The sequence below is a fragment of the Phyllopteryx taeniolatus genome, chromosome 19 (genome assembly GCF_024500385.1).
Source record: "Phyllopteryx taeniolatus isolate TA_2022b chromosome 19, UOR_Ptae_1.2, whole genome shotgun sequence".
NCBI classification, from domain to species: Eukaryota; Metazoa; Chordata; class Actinopteri; order Syngnathiformes; family Syngnathidae; genus Phyllopteryx; species Phyllopteryx taeniolatus.
Genome location: NC_084520.1, coordinates 2,196,294 through 2,216,177, shown reverse-complemented (window position 1 = coordinate 2,216,177; position 19,884 = coordinate 2,196,294). Strand labels below are relative to the sequence as shown.

The 19,884-nt window shown below is 47.1% G+C and overlaps 1 protein-coding gene across 1 annotated transcript in view; it reads right to left on the bottom strand.

Moving 5' to 3' along the window:
* Positions 1-19,884, bottom strand: part of LOC133469225 (rho GTPase-activating protein 23-like) — a 135,104-nt gene that overhangs the window by 57,450 nt on the left and 57,770 nt on the right. The window contains exons 3-4 of the mRNA XM_061756029.1: positions 10,493-10,684; positions 9,586-9,616 (exon numbers count right to left, since the gene is read on the bottom strand). Of these exons, the coding sequence (XP_061612013.1) occupies positions 9,586-9,616; positions 10,493-10,684 (223 nt within the window). The remainder of the gene's footprint in view (positions 1-9,585; positions 9,617-10,492; positions 10,685-19,884) is intronic.

Sequence of the window (19,884 nt, the reverse complement as noted above, 5' to 3'; positions counted from 1 at the left end):
CGTTTCGACCTGAGTGGGACAATCAAAAAGAGTGGCTATGTAGTTCTGCTACAAGAAGCCATAGTTTCTGCTTTCCGTGCATTTTATTGTCAAATTATGACATTGTGACATGAAAAATTTATCGAGGCGTCTCGAACACGAAAGATCGACTCCTCACAGTCAGAGCTAGGTAGCACTGAAAACTTTTGGCGCCACACGGATTGACTTGGCAGTGAACGAGCAACACAGACTCAACATTAGCGTCCACAAGGCGAAGGTGAGGGAGAACAGGGAGCTTTTAAAAGACTTGATTAATGCAAGATGCTTCCTTTGCCAAACAGGGATTGGCATTTCATGGCAATGATGAGACACCAACCTCTTCCTCTTGTAGCAATTGTCAAACTATGCTTTTACTGAGAAAGATGAACAGTTAGCTAGGCATTGAAAGACATCTACTGTGTTTTGCGGCCTGTCAAACACAATACAGAACGATTTGATTGAAGCAGTTGGTGAGGTAATTATCCGTGATATTAAAAAAGATGATTAAATGCAGTGCCATTTTTGGCTGTAAAAGTTGATGCAACAGATTTCACAAATAAAGCAATGATTTCTGTATTTTTTTGCAATGTTTAGACACATAAAAGTGAAGTGGACAATGAAGTAAAGGAGGTGTTTGTGGCATTTGGTGATGTGAGTAATGACAGACGAGCTCCTACTGTAGCTAATTATGTATTAGTCGTGTTGAAAAATTTTACTTAATTTAACTAAGTTTGTTGCTCAGTCGTATGACGGCGCTTCTGTGATGGCATCGGAACTTTATGGCATGCATGCCAAAATGAAAGAAAAGGTACCAGAGGCCCTGTTTACTGTTACACAAATTGAACCTTGCGTTGATGCACTGTTGATGCAAAACCTCAGAAACGGCTCATTTTTTAGTGTCCACAAAGCGCAATTGCATGGACGATGTGAAGCGACGTTAACCAAGCACCGACCAGATGAAGCTCCAACTCTCGCCTGTTGCAGACAATAAGCATTTATCAGTCTGATCTATGAGTTGTATTTGGCATCATGAGTGAAAACACTGACAGTTGGGCTAGTAACACACTATTGTTTGCCAAGGGATTTGACCAGTGGCTATCAAAAGCATCAACATACTTTTTAATGATGGCATATGATAGGGCTGCACAATTACGGCCAAAATAATAATCATCATTATTTTTGATTAATATTGTAATCACGATTATTAATCACAAAAAAAAAGAAGACCAAAGAATTCCATCCACCAATCATCCATTTTCTGTACCGCTTATCCTCACGAGGGTCACGGGCATGTCGTCGCCGATCCCAGCTATCTTCGGGCGAGAGGCGGGGTACTCCCTGAACTGGTCGCCAGCCAATCACAGGGCATATAGAAACAAACACATATTCGCTCTCACATTCACACCTAGGGGCAATTTAGAATCTTCAATCAACCTACCACACATGTTTTTGGGATATGGGAGGAAAACGGAGTCCCCGGAGAAAACTCACACAGGCACAGGGAGAACATGCAAACTCCACACAGGCGAGGCCGGGATTTGAACCCCAGTCCTCAGAACTGTGACGTAGATGTGCTAACCAGTCGGCCACCGTATCGCCCCAAAGAATTCTAAATATATATTACAAAGTGTAATCACAAATTGTAACTTGAAGCAAATACTTTATGCATAAAGGCAATAACACTAGGCTGTAAGCACCGATTTTTCATTTGAAAATCCCCATCAATATAGTTAATTGTCACGGAATGGTACGGCTCCATTGTTCTGCTTCACCATTGGTCAGTTGTGCACAGTCACAAACTGCAAAATATCAACAAAGCATCGCGCCCAGACCTTGTGTCCCCCATCAAGCCCCACAGTCTGCATGAACCAGCTCGCTCCAGTCTTCACACAGACAATAGTTTTCAATAGTTCTCTGGAACTGTGTGAAGTACCATCCTGTTTCAAACGCTCCAACATCATCTGAGTCCCAAAGAAACCTGCAATCTCAGGTCTGAATGACTACAGGCCTGTCGCCCTGACATCTGAGGTCATGAAATCCTTTGGACGTCTCATGCTCGACCACTTCAAGAGCATCAGATGACCCCTGCTCGACCCCCTGCAGTTTGCCTACCGAGCAAACAGGTATGTGGATGACACAGTCAACCTGGGACTGCACTTCATTCTAGAACACCTCGATGACGCGGGGATCTAGGCGAGGATCCTGTTTCTGGAAAGCTCAGGGTTCAACACCATCATCCCCGAACTCCTCTCCTCCAAGCTTCTCCAGCTCAGCATCTCGCCTGCCATCTGCCGCTGGTTTCAAACCTTCCTGACGGGCAGGACACAGCAGGTGAGGTTGGGGGACACCACCTCATCCACACGCACTATGAGCACCGGGGCGCCCCAAGGATGTGTCCTCTCTCCACAGCTCTTCTTTCTCTACACAAACAACTGCACCTCAACGCACCCAGCTGTCAAACTCCTGAAGTTTGCAGACGACACCACAGTCATTGGCTTCATAAAAGACTGTGACAAGTCTGCATATTGACAGGAAGTGGAGCGGCTCGAGCTTTGGTGCAGCCAACACAACCTGGAACTGCACATGCTCAAGAATGTACAGATGATGGACATCAGGAAGCATCCTTCACGCTGTCTAACTGCCCTGTGTCAACCGTCGAGACCTTCAAATTCCTGGGAATTACAATCTCTCGGGACCTGATGTGGGAGACCAACATCAACTCCATCCTCAAAAAGGCCCAGCAGAGGATGTACTTCTTGCAGCTTCTGAGGAAGAGAGCTGTTGAGGCAGTTATACACAGCAGTCATCGAATCAGTCCTGTGTTCATCCATCGCAGTCTGGTTTAGTGGTGCCACAAAAAAGGACAAACTCTGACTGCAACGGAGAATCAGGACTGCTGGAAAAATCGTCTGTACCCCCCACCCACCCTTGAGGACTTGCACGCTGCCAGAACTAAGATGAGAGCATGCAAAATCCTCTTGGACCCTCCACATCCTGGTTACCACCTCTTCCAGCTCCTTCCCTCAGGTAGGCGCTGTAACTAATATCCAACCTCCACATGAACACAAAGACTGACCTATTCATTTGGACCAGACCCCCATGTCACAGGATGACTGTGTCAAGTCATATTTATACTTAACCAGATAAAGCTCGGTCTTTCCCCCTCGTAAAACCTAAGAAGGACGAGGACTTCACTGTGGAGACATGCAGGATGACCCAGAATGTCTGCAAGTCTCCTCATTACCCCCACAACATGACGGGGGAATTGATTGATGACTGTTGAACAATCGAACAGATCTCTTATCAGCTCTCCCGATGCTAGTCAGCAAATGCAGAAACAGGCATCCCGTGTCACCGAGAGGACATGTTTCTCATCCGGTGTCATTAATGGAACAAGGTCACTTACACCTCATTAATGGAACATGATCACCACCCCCTCCCCCAGTGGTTTCAGTTTCAGTTTATCAGTTTATTTTTGAAAGGGGACAATGCAATTTCATAAAACACGAAGTACACATGATTAAAAAAGCCAGAATTAGCCAGAAGGCTAAGTGATCAAAGACACTGCAAGGTGGATTATGTATCATGTGGTGGAAGTTGACAATAAAATAACACTTAAGAATTCCCACGTTTGCAACAAACAAAAACAAACCTACATGGATATTCTAAATGTATACCTTGATGTCTGTTATGCAGCCCTATGGAAGGCACAAGCCAGTGAAAACTGTAGGCCGGTCCCAAGCTTGGATAAATGCAGAGGGTTGCGTCAGGAAGGGCAACCGGTTTAAAATTTTGCCAAACAAATATGAGCGTTTATCTGAAGAATTCCATACTGGATCAGTCGTGGCCCGGGTTAACAACATCCGCCCCCGGCACCCTTAACTTGCAGAGCGCCGGTGGAAATTCAGCGACTGTGGGTCGAAGACGTAGGAGAGGTGGAAAGCGGGTTCTTAGGCAGAAAGAGAAGAGGGAAGCACAGAGCCTATAATTTGAATGTGGGGACATTGAATGTTGGGACTATGACAGGAAAATTTCAGGAGTTGGTTGACATGATGATTAGGAGAAAGGTTGATACATTGTGTGTCCAGGAGACCAGGTGGAAAGGCAGTAAGGCTAGAGGTTTAGGGGCAGGCTTTAAATTATTTTACCATGGTGTAGGTGGGAAGAGAAATGGAGTAGGGGTTATTTTCAAGGAAGAGTTAGCTAAGAATGTCTTGGAAGTGAAAAGAGTATCAGATCGCGTCATGAGGCTAAAACTTGAAATTGAGGGTGTTATGTATAATGTGATTAGCGGCTATGCTCCACAGGTAGGATGTGACCTCGAGGTGAAAGAGAAATTCTGGAAGGAGCTAGATGAAGTAGAACTGAGCATTGCAGACAGAAAAAGAGTCGTGATTGGTGCAAATTGTAATGGACGTTGGTGAAGGAAACAGGGGTGATGAAGAAGTGATGGGTAAGTACAGCATCCAGTAAAGGAACTCGGAGGGACAGATGGTGGTAGACTTTGCAAAAAGGATGGAAATGTCTTTAGTGGAATACTTTCTTCCAGAAGAGGTAGAAACATAGGATGACCTACAAGAGCGGAGAAAGGACCACACAGGTGGATTACATCTTGTGCAGACGATGTAATCTGAAGGAGGTTACTGACTGTAAGGTAGTGGTAGGGGAGAGTGTGGCTAGAGGATGGTGGTGTGTAAGATGACTCTGGTGGTGGAGAGGAAGATTTAGAAGACAAAGGCAGAGCAGAGAACCATGTGGTGGAAGCTGAGAAAGGAAGGGTGTTGTGCGGCTTTTCGGGAAGAGGTGAGACAGGCTCTCGGTGGACAGGAAGAGCTTCCAGAAGACTAGACCATGACAGCCAAGGTGATCAGAGAGACAGGCAGGAGAGTACTTGGTGTTTGTTCTGGCAGGAAAGGAGAGAATGAGACTTGGTGGTGCAACCTCACAGTACAGGAAATCATACAAGGAAAGAGGGTAGCTAAGAAGAAGTGGGACACTAAGAGGACCGAGCAGAGACGAAAGGAATACATTGAGATGTGACGTAGGGCAAAGGTTGAGGTGGCGAAGGCCAAACAAGAGGCATATGATGACATGTATGGCAGGTTGGACACTGAAGAAGGAGAAAAGGATCCATACAGGTTGGCCAGACAGACGGATAGCGATGAGAAGGCTGTGCAGCAGGTTAGGGTGATTAAGGATAGAGATGGAAATGTGTTGACTGGTGCCAGTAGTGTGCTGGACAGATGGAAAGACTACTTTGAGGAGTCGATGAATGAGGAAAATGAGAGAGAAGGAAGAGTAGGAAGTTAGAAAGGCATTAAAGAGGATGAAAAATGGAAAGGTTCTGATGACATTCCTGTGGCGGTATGGAAACATTTAGGAGAGGTGGCTGTGGAGTTTTTGACCAGCTTGTTCAACAGAATTCTAGCAGGTGAGAAGATGTCTGAAGAATGGAGGTGTGCTGGTGCTCATTTTTAAGAACAAGGGTGATGTGCCGAGCTGTGGGAACTATAGAGGAATAAAGTTGATGGGCCACACAATGAAGTTATGGGAAAGTGTAGTGGAGGCTAGACTCCTGACAAAAGTGAGTATTTGCGAGCAGCAGTATGGTTTCATGCCTAGAAAGAGCACCACAGATGCATTATTTGCCTTGAGGATGTTGATGGAAAAGTACAGAGAAGGTCAGAAGAAGCGACATTGTGTCTTTGTGGATCTAGAGAAAGCCTATGACAGAGTACCCAGAGAGGAACTGTGGTACTGCATGTGGAAATCTGGAGTGGAAGAGAAGTATGTTAGAATAATACAGGACATGTACGAGGGCAGCAGAACAGTGGTGAGGTGTGCTGTCGGTGTGACAGGCGAATTTAAGTTGGAGGTGGGACTGCATCAGGGATCAGCCCTGAGCCCATTCCTGTTTGCAGTGTGATGAATAGGCTGAGAGATGAGGTTAGACTTGAATCCCCGTGGACCATGATGTTTACAGATGGCATTGTGATCTACAGTGGAATGAATGGTGAATGTGGTAAGTGAAGAAATGGGTCCAAGCAGATTGGAACGGGTGGTGGAAGATTTCAGGTGTGTTATGTGACAGAAGAGTCTCTGCTAGCATGAAGGGCAAGGTTTATAAGACAGTGGTGAGGCCAGCCATGATGTACGGATTAGAGACAGTGGCACTGAAGAGACAACAGGAAGCAGAGCTGGATGTGGCCGAAATGAAGATGTTGAGATTCGCTCTAGGAGTGAGCAGGTTGGATAAAATTAGAAATGAGCTCATCAGAGGCACGGCCAAGGTTAGATGTTTTGGAGACAGAGAGAGCAGACTTCGATGGTTTGGACACGTCCAGACTGGTTAGAGCGTCTGCCCCACAGTTCTGAGGACCGGGGTTCAGTCCCCGGCTCCGCCTGTGTGGAGTTTGCATGTTCTCCCCGTGCCTGTGTGGGTTTTCTCCGGGCACTCCGGTTTCCTCCCACATCCCAAAAACATGCATGGTAGGTTAATTGACAACTCTAAATTGCCCATAATCCATCAGAAAATGAATGGATGGATGGTAACCTTTTATTGCTGAGCCGTTTCTCCGCACTCTGGTCGCGGACGTGCTGGAGCCTATCCCAGCTATCATCGGGCAGGAGGCGGGGTACACCCTGAACTGGTTGCCAGCCAATCGCAGGGCACACATAAACAAACAACCATTCGCACTCATATTCACACCAAGGGGCAATTTACATGCAAACTCCACACAGGCGGGGTCGGGGATTGAACCCCGGTCCTCAGAACTGTGAGGCAGATGCTCTAACCAATCGTCCAACGTGCCGCATACCTGACAGACAGTGGATCTAAATATGCTGACAGAGATACGAGGAAACTGACAACAGCATGATAGACAACATCAGTGTACAGATGAAAGCTCGTTTTGGTCATTTTGATGAGCTAGCTTTCAGTGGTTTGGTCGACTGTGCTAAATTTGGGGAAATTTCAAAACAATTTGCTCACACCAAACTGCTGAGCCTGTCCAAATATGCAAAGTTGTTTGACTGTTTGACTAAAGGCCGTCTTCATGGAATGTACAGCTGCTAACCAGTGAAGAATGAATGTAAATCCTCAGGACAACATCTCAGCTTTTTGGCCCAGAAGGAACTAATGCATACTGTACCTGAGCCGACAAACTTAGTGAAATTGAGGGAAAAGGAGGATTTTTATATGATGAAGTAAAAGAGATAATCTTGGAAAAGGACATGACTACATATTCAAATAAAGGTAAGACCAAATGCTATTTAAATTTTAAAAAGACAGATCGTCTGCACAAGATGTAATCCACCTGCGTGCTTCTACCTCCGCTCTTGTAGGTCACCCTATGTTCGTGCCTCTTCTGGAAAATAAGTGTTCACTACAGCCATTTGCATCCTTGTTGCAAAGTCTACCACCATCTGTCCCTCCAAGTTCCTTTCCTGAATGCCGTACTTACCCATCACTTCTTCATCACCCCTATTTCCTTCACCAACATGTCCATTACAATCTGCACCAATTACAAGTTTCAGCCTCATCACTCGATCTGACACTCTTTTCACCTCGAAGACATTCTTAGCCAACTCTTCTTTTAAAATAACCGCAACTCCATTTCTCTTCCCATCTACACCATGGTAAAATAATTTAAACCCTGCCCCTAAACTTCTAGCCTTACTGCCTTTCCACCTGGTCTCCTGGACACACAATATATCAACCTTTCTCCTAATCATCATGTCAACCTACTCCCGTGATTTTCTTGTCACAGTCCCAACATTCAAAGTCCCCACATTCAGTTCTAGGCTATGTGCTTTCCTCTTCTCTTTCTGCCGAAGAACCCGCTTTCCACCTCTTCTTTTTCTTCGACTTCGACCCACAGTAGCTGAGTTTCCAACCGCGCCCTGCAGGTTGACGGCGCTTGTGGCGGACGTTGTTGACCCGGGCCACGACCGTTACCGATCCGGTATGGAATTCTTTGGATGAACGCTCATATTTGTTTGGCAAAGTTTTAAGCCAGATGCCCTTCCTGACGCAACCCTCTGCATTTATCCGGGCTTGGGACCGGCCTACAGTTTGCACAGGCTTGTGACCCCCATAGGGCTGCATTTAAAAAGAGAGAACAGCAAGAAACAAAAGAATTTGACCTTATATCCATCTATCCATCCATTCTCCATACCGCTTATCCTCACTAGGGTGTCGGGCGCGTGGAGCCTATCCCAGCTATCTTTGGGCAAGAGGCGGGGTACACCCTGAACTGGTCGCCAGCCAATTTCAGGGCACATATAAACAAACAACCATTCACACTCTATTTCACACCTACGGCCAATTTAGAGTCTTCGATTAACCTACCATGCATGTTTCTGGAATATGGGAGGAAACCAGAGTACCCTGAGAAAACCCATGCAGGCACAGGGAGAACACGCAAACTCCACACAGGCGAGGCCGGATTTGAACCCAGGTCCTCAGAACTGTGAGGCTAACCAGTCGCACACCATGTTGCCAATTTGACCTTATATTTAAATATTATTTTGTTTCTCTTCTTCAAACCGTGTGGAATTGATTGAAGCGTAATTAAAAGCTATGAAAACAAATGTTTCAATTAAGATCAACCCTGCTACTGACTGGCGACCAGTTCAGGGTGTAGTCCGCCTTTCGCACAAAGTCAGCTGGGATAGGCTCCAGCACCCTGGAACAGGATAAACGGTGTTGAGAATGGATGCATGGATTAAGATCAAAATTGTAATATAGGCTAATCTTCTATTTTGGATTGATATTTTTACATCCGGTTTCCTCCCACATCCCAAAAACATGCATTAATTGGAGACTCTAAATTGCCCGTAGGTGTGACTGTGAGGTTGTTTGTTGTATGTGCCCTGCGATTGGCTGGCAACCAGTTCAGGGTGTACCCCGCCTCCTGCCCGATGACAGCTGGGATAGGCTCCAGCACACCCGCGACCCTAGTGAGGAGAAGCGGCTCAGAAAATGGATGGATGGATGGATTTTTATATTCGACTCCAGAGGAGTTTGGTACCTCACCAGTCATGCACCTCACCGGATGTCACTGTTTTCATGCTATATACTAATCTTATATACTGTAGCAAGTAGCAGCCCTGTAGTTGTGTTGCTGAATTAGTGTTAGTTGTCCAAATTCCAACTGCATCTTGAGGGTATCTGAATGTGATTGGATGAGTGAGTATCTGAATGTGTTTGGATGAACGAGTCGAGGTGAGTTTGTGCAGGGACGGCAGGGAGAGTGAGTGAGTGAGTGAATGAGTGAGTGAGTGAAGGCGTGCAAGTTATTTTTTTTTACATTGGCGCGCACAGTGAGGTGGGACAGAAAAAAATATCAATGATCCTCCATTAGTCAATGTTGAATCGACTATCCTCACTTTAGCGTAGACAACAAAAAATCTGAAGTTGTTCCATCCCTAGCATGATGTTAAGTGATTGTACAGTATGAGGCTATGCATCCATCTTGTGGCGCTGAAAATCTGGTGATTTAAACATCTTTCTAGACATTTCAACATGACAAAAGAACATTTGTGTTAAAAAAAAATGTCACTCACATTTTTTTATTGCATTTCCATTCTCTTCATCCTTTGAAAAGAACAGAGTAGGTTAAAGGAGGATTAATATTTTGCATTAATGTTGAAATACAGTGAAACCTCGATTTAACGGACTAATAAGGGCGAACAGTCGTCCGTTTAAGCCGTTTGTCCGTTAATTTTAAGCACTTTCTATTGAGGCCTAAAAATATCAAGTGCAGTTACTGTAAATATAAAAAAAAGTTGTTGTTTTTTTAAGTTTACATAAACTTACCTTTAAACATTGCTGTGATTGTTTATACTGTCGTGAAAGTGCCGTAATTGCTGGTGTTTGGGAGGGGTGATAATGGCATGCAGCTGGTGGGAGAAAGTTGTTGTGGTGGTGGTGGTAAGTCGAGGGTCACTTTCATGAGCCACAAGGTTAGCGTTTCCTTTTCCCACCTCCTTTACAACTGGATGCCATAGAGAAGGGCTTGACAAAAAACAACTGCATACTGTACCAAAATCAGCCTCACATGTTCGAGAGACGTGTACATGACGAGCGCTTGAGTAAACAACAGAGCATCAACCTGGAACTACCGGACTTAGTCTGCTACAAAGCAATGTTTTGAGCTCCAAAAGGACAATACTTTTTGTCCATTAAATCCAAAGTCTGTTGGTTCTGTTGGGTTCGGTTGGGTCTGTTTCACTGAGGTTTCACCGTATTTGCATTGTTTGAAGAGACCGATGTACTTTTTGACCATAAAACATACAACATAAAACAAAATAACTGCAAGACACCCCAAATTTCTACTTGCAGATTTAATTGATTCTTACAGAGAAAAACATTGTGAAATTAGAATAAATTGATCAAATTATGTCCCAAGTTATTCTGGTTGATTTGGAGGTTCTACTATTTAAGAAGTGGAAAAGAAAGAAATCTGCTTACCTTGGCGTTGTGGATGAAGGACTCTGGTGGGTAGACTATAAAGTGTCGCAGAGTGAAACCAAATCCCTGCAAGTTCTTATGGAGGTAAATGGTCTTAAGACCGCACCGTGACATGCCCTCCACATCACTAGATGAAAGTGGCCGGTGACTGTTCTCATTGGATGACACCATGTTATCTTTTAATCCTTTAACCTATCAAGAGGGAACAAAGTCATTGTTCAGTCATATTGTGAATGTTGGGAATAAAATATCCACATTGTTTACATCAAAAATTACTTAAAAATTATCTGTTAAGGTTAATGTTGAATCATGTCACAAAACTTTCACGGTGATGACATATCAGTTGAGTAAAGGATAATAGAGCTAATTACCCTTTGTAAATACTCTAGCTATCCAAGTATTCAGTTAGGAGAGGACTGCTGAGATGATTAGAGCTAAACTGAAGATCGGAGAGGCCACTAGTATGTGATGACGATTATTTGTTGGATCTTTGTAGACTGAAACTGCACCGTTTGATGGAAATTTTCATTTTTGTTGTTGAACATTGGACAATGTTTAGTCCGACTAGAAATTCTATCCAATGTTTCTCTTTTGTTTTTTTAGATAAACCAGCTGGCTGCATCGACCAAGTTGTTCACATGAGAGAAGAATGCAGGGTTCTTCAGCAAGGCAGCTACAGTATGTCGATGATATTCTAATCTGTGATAACTGCCGAGAGAAATTTAATGGAATTACTTGACGAGTAAAAGAAATCCTGATAGCGTTCTTTCTTAAGCCTTAGGTTTCATCAGGTTAAAGTGGAAAAAAGTAACATGACAGCAAATCTCCAAAATTAAATGTAAATAAAAATGAAGTGTTCATTCTCCCAAACAAGATAAAAGACAGAAAAACGAAAATGAGAGCTGGAGAAAATCTGCCAAAAGAAGCAAAGCAAAACCCCGAACCCATGAACAAGAAGCGAAGTCCTAAGGGAGGTTGCTGGTCTCAATGATCCTTAATGATTGGCCTGGTAACTTGACCAAACAAAAAGAAGCACATTGAGTTTGAAAAGCATTTCCATAATCGGGGAGAAAAATCAACCCACGAAACATGGCACAGCCTCATAGAAGAATCCTTTAAGCTATTTGAGGAATATCCATCCATCAATCCATTTTCTACCGCTTATCTGAGGTTGGGTCGCAGGGGTAGTAGCTTTAACAGGGACGCCCAGACTTCCCTCTCCCCAGCCTCATCATCCAGCTCTTCTGGGGGGATCCCGAGGCGTTCCCAGGCCAACCGAAAGACGTAGTCTCTCCAGCGTGTCCTGGGTCATCCCCGGGGTCTCCTACTGGTGGGACGTGCCCAGAACACCTCACCAGTGAGGCGTCTGGGAGGCATCCGAATCAGATGCCCCAGCCACCTCATCTGGCTCCTCTCAATGTGGAGGAGCAGCGGCTCTACTCTGAGTTCCTCCCGGATGACGGAGCTTCTCTCCCTATCTCTAAGAGAGAGTCCGGACACCCTGTGGAGGAAACTCATTTCGGCCGCTTGTATCCGGGTTCTTGTTCTTTTTGTCACAACCCACAGCTCGTGACCATAGGTGAGGGTAGGAACGTCGATCGACCGGTAAATTGAGACCTTCGCCTTTCGGCTTAGCTCCTTCTTTATCACAACGGACCAATACAAAGTCCGCATCACTGCAGATGCTGCACCGATCTGCCTGTCGATCTCCCGTTCCATTCTTCCCTCACTCGTGAACAAGACCCCAAGATACTTGAACTCCTCCACTTGGGGCAGGATCTCATCTCCGACTTGGAGAGGGCATGCCACCCTTTTCCGACTGAGGACCATGGTCAATATGTGCAGCTTAATCCCAATTTAATTCCACAGAAGTATTACATCACTTGACTGGAGGGAAGAATTGATTGGAGTCACATTCTCAGATGGCAGCAATAGGACTACTACTATACTAATGTATACTATACTACTTACTATATGGTATCCAATACTAATGTCCATCCATCCATCCATCCATTTTCTGAGCTGATTATCCACACAAGGGTCGCGGGAGTGCTGGAGCCTATCCCAGCCATCATCGGGCAGGAGGCGGGGTACACCCAGAACTGGTTGCCAGCCAATCGCAGGGCACACATAAACAAACAACCATTCACATTCACATTCATACATACGGGGAATTTAGAGTCTTCAATTAACCTACCATGCATGTTTTTGGGATGTGGGAGGAAACCAGAGTGCCCGGAGAAAACCCACACAGGCACAGGGAGAACATGCAAACTCCACACAGGAGGGGCCGGGGATTGAACTCCGGTCCTCAGAACTGTGAGGCAGATGCTCTAACCAGTCTAATACTAATGTATTGGAGATAATAATGCGTTGCACTTTCAGGGATCTCATTTGATGTACGTCCTGAGACGTACAAAAATGAGCAGGGACGCATAAAGTATGGTGAATCTGCGTCCACAGATGCACAGCATTGCTTACCCATGTGTGTGTGGGTTGCTGAAGTGCTTCAGCAATTAGTATCCACTAAAAGTATGTCATTGCTCATGCATTGGACGTGTCGCGTCGTCATTGCTTGACATGGGCTCGCTGTTGGCGTGCTGTGGGCTTTTCGGGTGGTTGCTGTGTACCTATGTTGGGCCCTGTTGGTGGTCGGGGCTCCCTTGCTCCCTGGAGGTGGCGGGGGTGGTGGCAGCAGTGGGTTCCATGGCCCCTCCCTTGGGGACTGGTCCGGGTGTTAATTCACTAATAAGTTCCATAGGCACGCTATAGGCTTTAATTGTTTGTTCTGGGACCACTAACAATAACACAGGTTGTATTATGATATCAACTCACAGGTTCTTACAGGTGTTTAGATACTATAAAAGCATTCCACCACACCACTCATGAGTAGCACTGCCTTGCTCATTTCCCACATCCGGTCCTCCCCTTTTCTGTCCTCTCTCATCTTGTCCTATTGGTTAGTTGTTGCATGTCCTCTCCGGGAGTCCATTCGTCTATAAATAAGAACGTGATTTGACTTGACTTGTCTAACTTGCTCTGCTGTGGTTTGCACCCTTATTCCCCTTGTCCATTTTGTCCCTCGGTCTGTCCCCTAAGCCTATTTTTTGTCAGGCTGCAGTTTCAATAAGCTTCAGAATCATTAAAAATTTAAAATAAGCAGAGAGAGTATTTCAAACTCCCCTGTTGCACATCAAAACAGTTCCAGCTAAAAAAGGCATACAGAGCCACCATTCTGCATGGTCATGCAGCTGAACAGTAAAAAAGTAAAAAAAGAAAAAAAAAGAAGAACAAGAAAGCATGGTGGATCTGCATCCACAGATGCACAGGATTGCTTACCCATGTATGTGTGTGTGTGTGTTGCTAAGTGCTTCAGCGAATTACTAAAAGTCTGGGATAATGGATACTGGTGCTACCCAGCAGCCAATCAGAGGCAGAGTAAGGCGGGTTATCGTTCCATAAACACAGACTTTTTTTCTGGACTCGATAAATTGTCATTTTTGTGGTAACACCCAGCGCGCCACTCACGAAAGCAGCGAGCCGCTGGCGGAACGGCGTCGGCTCCGTGGATGCACACATGATGGCCATGGAAATATATTAAAATGAAAATCAGATTGTGTTGTTTCAAGAAATGTGGTTGAGCAAAGAAGACGACTACACAACCCTGATAGAGACAAAAGTATTGTCTGCCCCTCTTAATAACAATAATAAATAGTAAAGCAAAACGATCTTCAGACTTTGACATCACGCTACGAAAACAAGCTCGGCAATTTAGTGTCACCAAATCTGTCTCGGATGCTCGCTTCTGACTGAGACTCATTTGGGACAAATTTTCTAGGAGGAATTGTTCAAGTCGGATCCCTGAAACCAGAAAAAAAGCCTACTTCAGCCCAGTTTCAACTTCAATTTCAGAGATCAGTCCTTGTGATTTTTTTCATGTATCTTGATATGCTAGACATGTCCACCTATTTCAATGGGTGAAACGGGTGTCAGAGTTGAATTGTAGGGGGCACTGGTTCAGAACCCCAAAATTCATACATTTTTAACATTTTGCCTGAATTTTAAGAAAAGGTGATTTTAAGAGACTGTTGGTGAGGCCAAAATAATTATATATTATATAATTATACATAAATAGATCCATGTTTTTTTATTGTTTTTGTTTTTTGTTTGTTTTTTTAGGCGTTTCGAAGGTCTTGGTGAATACTCAATTCTAATTGGCTCAGAAAATTCCATTGGTCTACATTATCCAACTTCTCAAGTATTTCCTAACAAAACATCATTACATTGTTCCAAATTAATGCACAGCACCCTTAGATGTTCGATTATACAAGCAAACATAGCAATCTGACAGATTTTCTGATAAGTATACATGAAGTACGCTGGGGACAGAAATTTGCGAATTTAAAACAGTTATCACCTCTCCTTGAGCCGTCACCTTATCATGGTGGAGGGGTTTGTGTGCCCCAATGATCCTTGGAGCTAAGTTGTCCGTGGCTTCACGGCCCTGGTAGGGTTACCCATGGCAAACAGGTCCGAGGTGAGGGACTAGACAAAGCACGGTTCCACAAACCCCTATGACGAACAAAATATATGGATCTAGGTTTCCCTTGCCCGGACGCGGGCAAGAGGCCCCCCCTCTGGACGCGGGCAAGAGGGCCCCCCTCTGGACGCGGGCAAGAGGGCCCCCCTCTGGAGCCAGGCCTGGAGTTCGGGCTCGAAGGCGAGCACCTGGTGGCCGGACCTGCACCCATGGGGCCCAGCTGTGCACAGCCCGAAAGCGTAATGTGCCCTTCCCATGGGCTCACCACCTGTGGGAGGGGCCACAGGGGTCGGGTGCAGTGTGAGCTGGGCTCTAGGGATGTGGAATGTCACCTCTCTGGCAGGGAAGGAGCCCGAGCTGGTGTGTGAGGTTGAGAAGTTCAAACTAGATATAGTCGGGTTGGCCTCCACGCACGGCTTGGGCTCTGGTACCAGTCCTCTTGAGAGGGGTTGGACTCTTTTCCCCTCTGGAGTTGCCCAAGGTGAGAGGCGCCGAGCAGGTGTGGGTCGACTTATTGCCTCCCGGCGGCAGGGTCCACGAGGATGAATGGGAGTTCGCCCAACAATCCTACATGTGTTTTGTGGACTTGGAGAAGGCGTTCGACCGTGTCCCTCATGGAGTGAAGCGGCTGGGATGAGAATCAGCACCTCTAAATCTGAGACCATGGTCCTTAGTCGGAAAAGGGTGGAGTGCCCTCTCCACCCTTGAGATCCTTCCCCAAGTGGAGGAGTTCAAATATCTTGGGGTCTTGTTCACGAGTGAGGGTAGAATGGAACGGGAGATCGACAGGCGGATCGGTGCAGCGTCTGCAGTGATGTGGACTTTGTATCGGTCCGTTGTGGTGAAGAAGGAGTGAAGCCGAAAGGTCGATCTATGTTCCTACCCTCACCTATGAATCACGAGCTGTGGGTCGTGACAAAAAGAACAAGATCCCGGATACAAGCAGCCGAAATGAGTTTTCTCCGCAGGGTGTCCGGGCTCTCCCTCAAAGATAAGGTGAGAAGGTTGGTCATCCGGGAGGGTCTCAGAGTAGAGCCGCTGCTCCTCCACATTGAGAGGAGCCAGATGAGGTTGCTCGGGCATCTGTTTAGGATGCCTCCTGGACGCCTCCCCGGTGAGGTATTCCGGGCACGTCCCACTGGGAGGAGACCCCGGACGGCCCAGGATACGCTGGAGAGACTATGTCTCTCAGCTTGCCCGGGAACGCCTCGGGATCCCCTCAGAAGAGCTAGAAGAAGTGGCTGGGGAGAGGGAAGTCTGGGCTTCCCTGCTGAGGCTGCTGCCCCCGCGACCATACCTCGGATAAGCGGAAGACAATGGATGGTTGGATAAATTTATGTGTCAAAATACAGACTGATTTTATCAATCACACCCGAGGCTGTTATTTAACATTGTCAAACTAGAGAATCTATTTGCTGGACTACTGAATAGCATTTACATTCCCTTAGAAAGTTATGGAATTGGAATGACTTTATAGTCAAGTCCTCATACGTTGCAAGGGAAAAGAAATTGAGTAAATCTTTCTCTTTTGACAACAACATGTATAAAATTATGAATTGTTAGTTCCATTAAGGCGGCACGGTGGCCGACTGGTTAGAGCGTCAGCCTCACAGTTCTGAGGACCTGGGTTCTATCCCCGGCCCCGCCTGTGTGGAGTTTGCATGTTCTCCCCGTGCCTGCGTGGGTTTTCTCCGGGCACTCCGGTTTCCTCCCACATCCCAAAAACATGCATTAATTGGAGACTCTAAATTGCCCGTAGGCATGACTGTGAGCGCGAATGGTTGTTTGTTTCTATGTGCCCTGCGATTGGCTGGCAACCAGTTCAGGGTGTACCCCGCCTCCTGCCCGATGACAGCTGGGATAGGCTCCAGCACGCCCGCGACCCTAGTGAGGAGAAGCGGCTCAGAAAATGGATGGATGGATGGATAGTTCCATTAAATATTTTCATTGGCAAGTGACCATGGTAGAAGCGGGTTAATGCCCTTCGAGGGTGTACAATTATCAGGGATTAATGGACTTCACGGAGGCAACCATCCTCCGCTGCGTGCCGGTTTATTATTTGGCGAGATTTATGGCATATAAAGAATCAGGAATCATCCACATCTGAATGATCCACATCTATTTACAAATTATTAAAATGTTAACCGAGCAGTCTGGAACTTGGGTCTGGAAAGAGGATGGAATTTTGAAATCTCAAATGTGTAGGAACGCTGTTCTTACTTATGCCATATGCGTAGGACGAACATATTGCTAAAATACTGTAGCTGCTCATATTGCTACCTTATTTCATACTGTGTACTAGTGATGCACGATAGTGATGGGCACAGCAGTTCTTTTGAGTGTACTGAATCCTTAGAATCATCCATCCATTCATTTTCTACCGCTTATCCGGTTCGGGTCGCGGGAACTGTAGCTTTAGCAAGGATGCCCAGACTTCCCTCTCCTCAGCCACTTCATCCAGCTCTTCTGAGGGATCCCGAGGCGTTCCCAGGCCAGCAGAAGGACGTAGTCTCTCCAGCGTGTCCTGGGTCGTCCCCAGGGTCTCCTCCCGGTGGGACGTGCCAGAACACCTCACCAGGGAGGTGTCTGGGAGGCATCTGAATCAGATGCCCCAGCCACCTCATCTGGCTTATCTCGATGTGGAGGAGCAGCTACTCTACTCTGAGATCCTCCCGGATGACCGAGCTTCTCACCCTATCTCTAAGGGAGAGCCCGGACACCCTGTGGAGGAGACAAATTTCGGCCGCTTGTATCCGGGATCTTGTTCTTTCGGTCATGACCCACACCTCGTGACCATAGGTGAGGGTAGGAACGTAGATCAACCGGTAAATTGTGAGCTTCGCCTTTCGGCTTAGCTCCTTCTTTACCACAACGGACCGATACAAACTCCGCATCACTGCAGACGCTGCACCGATCCGCCTGTCGATCTCCCGTTCCATTCTTCCCTCACTCGTGAACAAGACCCCAAGATACTTGAACTCCTCCAATTGGGGCAGGATTTCATCCCAGACCTGGAGAGGGCATGCCACCCTTTTCCGACTGAGGACCATGGTCTCAGATTTGGAGGTGCTGATTCTCATCCCAGCCGCTTCACACTCGGCTGCGAACTGCTCCAGTGAGAGTTGGAGGTCACGGCTTGATGAAGCCAACAGAACCACATCATCTGCAAAAAGCTGAGATGCAAGATCGGTGACAAGGAGGCAGCCTTGGCGGAGTCCAAACCTCACCGGGACTTACTGCCGGATATGCGGCCCAAACGCTAACTCCGGTTGTACAGGGACCGAACAGCCCGTATCAAGGGGTTCAGTACCCCATACTCCCGAAGCACCCTCCACAGGACTCCCCGAGGGACACGGTCGAACGCCTTCTCCAAGTCCACAAAACACATGTAGACTGGTTGGGCGAACTCCCATGCACCCTCGCGGACCCTGCCGAGGGTGTAGAGCTGGTCCACTGTTCCACGGCCAAGACGAAAACCACACTACTCTTCCTGAATCTGAGATTTGACTTCCCGACGGACACTCCTCTCCAGCACCCCTGAATAGACCCTACCAGGGAGGCTGGGGAGTGTGATCCCCCTGTCATTGGAACACACCCTCTGGTCCCCCTTCTTTAAAAAGGGGGACCACCACCCCAGTCTGCCAATCCAGAGGCACTGTCCCTGATGTCCACGTGATGTTGCAGAGGCGTGTCAACCAGGACAGCCCCACAACATCCAGAGCCTTTAGAAACTCCGGGCGAATCTTATCCACCCCTGGGACCCTGCCACCGAGGAGCTTTTTAAGTACCTCGGTGACCTCAAACCCAGAGATAGGAGAGCCCGCCTCAGAGAACCCACACTCTGCTTCCTCATGGGAAGGCGTGTCAGTGGAATTGAGGAGGTTTTAGAAGTATTCTCCCCACTGACTCACAACGTCCCGAGTCGAGGTCAGCAGCGCCCCATCCCCACTATACATAGTGTTGGTGGTGCACTGCTTTCCTCTCCTGAGATGCCAAATGGTGGACCAGAATTTCCTCGAAGCCATCCGGAAGTCTTTCTCCAAGGCCTCACCAAACTCCTCCCATACCAGAGTTTTTGCTTCAGCGACAACCAGAGCAGCATTCCGCTTGGCCAGCCAGTACCCATCAGCTGCCTCAGGAGTCCCACAGGCCAAAAAGGCCAGATAGGACTACTTCTTCAGCTTCACGGCATCCCTCATCGTTGGTGTCTACCAACGGGTTCGGGGATTTCCGCCACGACAGGCACCAACCACCTGACGGGCCCAGCTCCGGTCGGCCGCCTCAGCAATGGAGGCGCGGAACATGGTCCACTCGGAACATGAGCAAAGTTCTGTCGGAGGTGGGAGTTGAAACTCCTTCTGACAGGGGATTCTGCCAGACGTTTCCAGCATCTTCCCCCACCATCGGAGCCAACTCACCACCAGGTGGTGACCAGTTGACAGCTCTGCCCCTCTCTTCACCCGAGTGTCCAAGACATGTGGCCGCAAGTCCGATGACACGACCACAAAGTCGATCATCAAACTGCGACCTAGGGTGTCCTGGTGCCAAGTGCACGTGTGGACACCCTTATGCTTGAACATGGTGTTCGTTATGGACAATCCATGACGAGCACAGATCAATCACGCCCTTCCAGATCTCACTGTCATTGCCCACGTGAGCATTGAAGTCCCCTAGCAGAACGAGGGAGTCCCCAGCGGGAGCGCTCTCCAGCACACCCTCCAAGGACTCCGAAAAGGGTGGGTACTCTGAACTGCTTTTTGGTGCATAGGCACAAACAACAGTCAGGACCCGTCGCCCCACCCAAAGGTGGAGGGAGGCTACCCTCTCGTCCACCGGGGTGAACCCCAACGTA